This window comes from Glycine max, chromosome 9 (assembly GCF_000004515.6).
Source record: "Glycine max cultivar Williams 82 chromosome 9, Glycine_max_v4.0, whole genome shotgun sequence".
In the NCBI taxonomy this organism is placed as follows: domain Eukaryota; kingdom Viridiplantae; phylum Streptophyta; class Magnoliopsida; order Fabales; family Fabaceae; genus Glycine; species Glycine max.
In genome coordinates, this window is record NC_038245.2 from 20930721 (window position 1) to 20935945 (window position 5225).

General features: G+C 35.3%; 1 protein-coding gene across 1 annotated transcript; it reads right to left on the reverse strand.

Annotated features, from left to right (window-relative positions):
* Window positions 1-4424: 4424 nt before the first annotated feature.
* On the reverse strand, window positions 4425-4951 carry LOC106794571 (aspartate carbamoyltransferase, chloroplastic). Its single transcript, XM_014762085.2, has 2 exons — window positions 4825-4951; window positions 4425-4747 (listed from the first exon to the last, which is right to left on the reverse strand). The coding sequence occupies exons 1-2, from the start codon at window positions 4904-4906 to the stop codon at window positions 4593-4595; spliced, it is 237 nt and encodes a 78-aa protein (XP_014617571.1). The 5' UTR covers window positions 4907-4951; the 3' UTR covers window positions 4425-4592.
* Window positions 4952-5225: the final 274 nt, after the last annotated feature.

Below are 5225 nucleotides of genomic sequence, written 5' to 3' on the forward strand. Positions count from 1 at the left end.
AGATTTCAGATGGACTTTAATCCTAATCCCACAACCGACCTTTTCACGAGATCTCTACTTAACCCTTTGGTTAAATGATCGGCCAAATTATGCTGAGTTCTCACAAACTCCACTGATATCACACCATGCATGATTAACTCCCGAACCATGTTGTGTCTAACACCCAAGTGTCTAGACTTCCCATTATACACTTGACTATATGCCATAGCCAAAGTAGCCTGACTATCGCACCTGATAGACATGGGACGTATAGGTTTTGGCCACAATGGAATCTCATAGATCAAATTTCTTAGCCACTCAGCTTCTTTACTAGCTGCTACTAAAGCTACAAATTCAGATTCCATTGTTGAATTTGTAATGCAGGTCTGTTTCTTGGATGCCCAAGAGATAGCACCTCCTCCAAGGAGGAATACCCAACCACTTGTGGATGAATAATCTTCCATATTGGCTATCCAACTTGCATCAGAGTAACCTTCAATAACCGAAGGAAATCCAGTATATGTCAAACCATAGTCAATGGTTCCCTTTAAGTACTTGAATACTCTATTCATAGCTTGCCAATGATGAGAACTGGGATTACTTGTAAACCTACTAAGTTTAGCAACAACATAAGCTATATCAGGCCTAGTACTAATCATTGCATACATGAGTGATCCTATCGTCCTTGAGTATTCAAGTTGAGACACTGCTACACCTTTATTAGGTAATAGCTTCATGTTAGGATCAATGGGAGTACTTACCGGAGAACAATCTTTAAAATTAAATTTCTCCAATATCTTCTCAATATAATGTGATTGAGAGATGGAAATGCCATTGTTTCCACGTTTGATCTTTATTCCTAAGATCACATCCGCCTCCCCCATATCTTTCATATCAAACTTAGAAGACAAAAATGCTTTAGTTTCATCAACTTGATCTTGGTCGGTACCAAAGATCAACATGTCGTCTACATACAGACAAATGATAACTCCTTTGCCATGAGTATCAAACTTGTTGTATAGACATTTATCTGCTTGGTTTAGAACAAAGCCACTAGACAACACAACCTCATCAAATTTTTTATGCCATTGTTTAGGCGCTTGTTTCAAGCCATAAAGAGATTTCATCAGTTTACACACCTTATTTTCATTTCCTGGCATAACAAACCCTTCAGGTTGTTTCATGTATATCTCTTCATCCAATTCACCATTTAAGAATGCAGTTTTCACATCCATTTGGTGAATCACCAAATTGTGGATAGCAGCAAGTGCTAACAACAGTCTAATAGTGGATATCCTAGCAGCAGGAGCATATGTATCGAAAAAATCAATACCCTCCTTTTGCCTAAAGCCTTGGATAACCAATCTGGCTTTGTACTTGTCAACAGTACCATCCACTTTCATCTTTCTCCTAAAGATCATCTTACATCCTAATGGCTTACATCCAGGAGGTAAGTCAACCAATTTCCAGGTATTATTTTGCATGATGGAATCCATCTCACTTTGGATTGCTTCTTTCCAGAATACAACATCCCTTGAAGCCATTGCTTCACTAAAAGTCTTTTGGTCTTCCTCAACATTAAGGCAATATTGATATTGAAATTCAATATCATTCCTTGACCCTTCAACCAAATAGAGTTGAAAGTCATCACCAAATGACTTAGCCTTTCTTACTCTCGTACTCTTTCTAGTTTTAGTACTAGTTGAAGGTATATCCTCAATATTAACTGAGACTTTCGACATGGAATTCATGTCCTTTGGCCTAGGTATAGATGTAAACCTTTAATCATCAAAGATAGCATCCCGTGACTCTATAACCGAGTTCACAGCAACAGAATCATTAGATTCTAGCACATAAAATCTATATGCTTTAGAATATTCAGCATATCCAATAAATATGCAATCTATACCTCTTTCACCTATGGTTTTCCTTTTAGGTTCTGTAAGCCTGACTACAACCCTACATCCCCAAATTTTGAGATAACTCAAATTTGGTGTCTTTTTGTGCCAAAGTTCATATGGGGTAACCTTATTCCTTTTGTTAGGAATTCGGTTCAACAAGTAACAGGCTGTCAACATAGCCTCACCCCAAAATCTTTCACTTAAACCCGAATAGGATAACATGGAATTCACCATTTCTTTCAAGGTTCTATTCTTCCTTTCGGCTACACCATTCTGTTGTGGTGTATAAGGAGCTGTAGTTTGATGTATTATTCCAGTAGATTGAAAATAAACCGGATCATAATACTCACCTCCCCTATCCGTACGAAGAGTTTTGATTAGCCCATTTTGATTAAGTTCTACCTCTTTCTTATAAATTTTAAATTTATCAAGAGCTTCATCTTTTGTATTTAATAAATATACATAACAATACCTTGATGCATCATCAATAAAAGTAACAAGATATTTTTTATGACCTAATGATGGAGTAGCATGCAAATCACACAAATCACTATGAATAAGGTCTAAGACTTTAGTCTCACTTTTAACATCCTTAAAAGGTTTTCTAGTGATCTTGGTCAACATGCAAGTTTTGCATTTTTCAATGTTCATATCAAAAGGAGGAATGATACTTGTTTTTGACATATCTTTTAATCTTTTGTAATGAACATGTCCTAATCTAGCATGCCAAATTTCTGATTTTGTCATATTAGTTATAGAACTACACGAGGCCATACAAACAGATTCATGAACAAAAGAAACATCAATGTTTAATTTAAACATTCCATTACAACGATAACCAAATCCAACAAACGAACCATGTCTTGACAAGATGTACTTGTCACTTTCAAGTACTTGCTTGAAACCACAATTATTTAAAACCATACCAGACAATAAGTTCTTATGAATACCAGGTACAAATAAGACATTATCCAAATACAAACTTTTTCCGGAAGTAAAAACTAAATTCACACAACCTAATCCTAGGATTGGTTTAGTTGCAACATTGCCCATCTTCACAATAGAACCATCATCGATTGGTCTAAATTCCTTGAACCAACGACGATCTTTGCACACATGGCTTGTTGCTCCCGAATCAAACCACCAAGCAACATCATCATCCTGCACATAGAATGCATCAGATATTAGTGATACATAATTTGAATTCGTATTCGAATTAAAATTATTCACTACAATCTGACCTTGTTGCTTTTCAAGATCATTAGACCCACTTGGACCAGCCTTGTTCTTTCCTTTGAACACCCGGAAATCCCTCTTTAAATGACCAGGTTTCCCACACTTCCAACATGACAATTTTGTCTGTTTGTTTGGACCTTTGTTCTTATTTCCTTGAAATTTTCGTTTGTTACCTTTAGCATTGTAATTTTGCTTAACTGTTCCACTTTCCTCTACCATATTAATGAAAGAGGAACCTGCTACGTTTTTATCATTGACTTTGTCAATTTCCTGAGCCCTCAGCGACTCCTCAATCATGAAATGACTACCAAGTTGAACCAGAGTCAACTCTTCCTTCTTATGTTTCAAGGTATGCTTGAAGTCTTTCCAAGAAGAAGGCAGTTTATCAATTATAGATGAAACTGCAATGGATTCATCCATTTTCAAATCATGTTGAGTAAACTGACCCAAAATCCGCAGCAGTTCATTATATTGTTCCATAACAGGCCTCGAATCAATCATTTTGTAATTAAAGAAATTACTAACTAAGAATTTGTTACTTGAGGCATCTTCTTCCATATACTTGGATTCAAGAGAGTCCCATAATTCCTTAGCAGACTCAACATTTTGATAAATATCAAAGAGAGAGTTAGACATACCGTTCAGAATGTGTCCACGACAAATGTAATCGTCGTTCTCCCATTTCGAATGCTTCCTTGTTTGATCCAGAGTTTTGTCTTCCATAAACACCGGCATCGGTGTACTCAGCACATACACCACATTCAATGTTGTCAAGAGAAAGTGCATCTTCTTCTACCATCTTCTGAAATCCTGCCCTTCAAACTTGTCCAACTTCGCAAACTTGCTTGTCATCTTCGAATTATCGTTCGTCATCTCGAAAAATTTGATTCAATCTTTTGTTGGTTAATTTGAAAATCGAGATAATACTGGATAAATCTGAAGTCGTGTATAACACTTTCAGATTGAATCAAATTTCGGGGTTCAACCAAAATTGTTCAATCGGATAAAATCAGAAGATTATAATTCAAGAGTATTGTTTTGGTCTTGTATGTGTTGTCACCTGTTATGCTTTCTGAACTAGAATGATTATTTATGATCAAAGAACAGGTGGTTTTTGGCGGTTGATGGAGGTTGATGGAAGTTTTATTTTTTTTTTAAAAACTGCCTTTTCCTAAAAGTCACTTCCATGTAATTTCCAAAATTTGCCTAAACCGAACATCTCGTTATTACATTAAAACAAGCGTGCACTCTTATTTTAACATAATAAAGAAATCAATTACACTAAAATGTCCAACATATTTCCTTGAACTAATTTCATGGAGCAATTAAAGTAACAATGGTTTACCTCTAGTTGACTAAAACAAAATTGAATGACTCAAAATATAGAGAAAAACTGAAAAGAAAATTAGGCATTCTCTCTGGAAATAACTGTTTTGTTGATAATACTCTCTTATGAGAGTAACCCTGCATTGATGGCTATTTTAGGCATAACTGAGTCGGATGCTGTCCAGGATCATCCCCTGCATTGATTATTGGAATGTCAGATGTAGCTGCAGTTCTTCTGGCAGCACCACTTTCAAAATGCCGCATCACAATTATATCAGAGTAACCCTCAATTGTTCTGATTGTATCTGCAAGCAAACTATAATGAGAAACCTTTTAGGAAAAAATGTACAGCAAACTGGAAAAGGAATTAAAGGGAATTCACCTTCAAGTGTCTCTCCTTTTGCTGCAGATGAAAATTCTCTCGCATTTTCAGTAGTTAGAACCTCTCCACCCACTGTTCTCATGGCAAACTCAAATGAAAGTCTAGTTCTAGTAGAGTGTCATAGCTTATTCTGTGCTCTGTTACAATAATTCAAAAAGGCCTTGCATAAGATAAAAAAATTAATTCTAAATATCTTTACAAATTTTGAAAAATATGAATATTAAATATCTTTATTTTAAAATAAGATGACTAAAATTATGAATTTTAAAAAATAGAAAACCAAAATTATATTTAATTCTAAATTTTAAAAAACGAGATATTAGTTTAAAATATAATACCACGTGCTTGCCTCTGAAACTGATACGTACACGGCATATATGCCTAAATATGTATTCAGAATA

Excerpts from the sequence above, each read along its gene's own strand:
- LOC106794571 (XM_014762085.2), bottom strand. The coding sequence starts at position 4,906 with ATGAGAACAGTGGGTGGAGAGGTTCTAACTACTGAAAATGCGAGAGAA. Across the intron at positions 4,748-4,824 it reads AAAAGGAGAGACACTTGAAG|ATACAATCAGAACAATTGAG; the intron begins GTGAATTCCCTT and ends GTTTGCTTGCAG.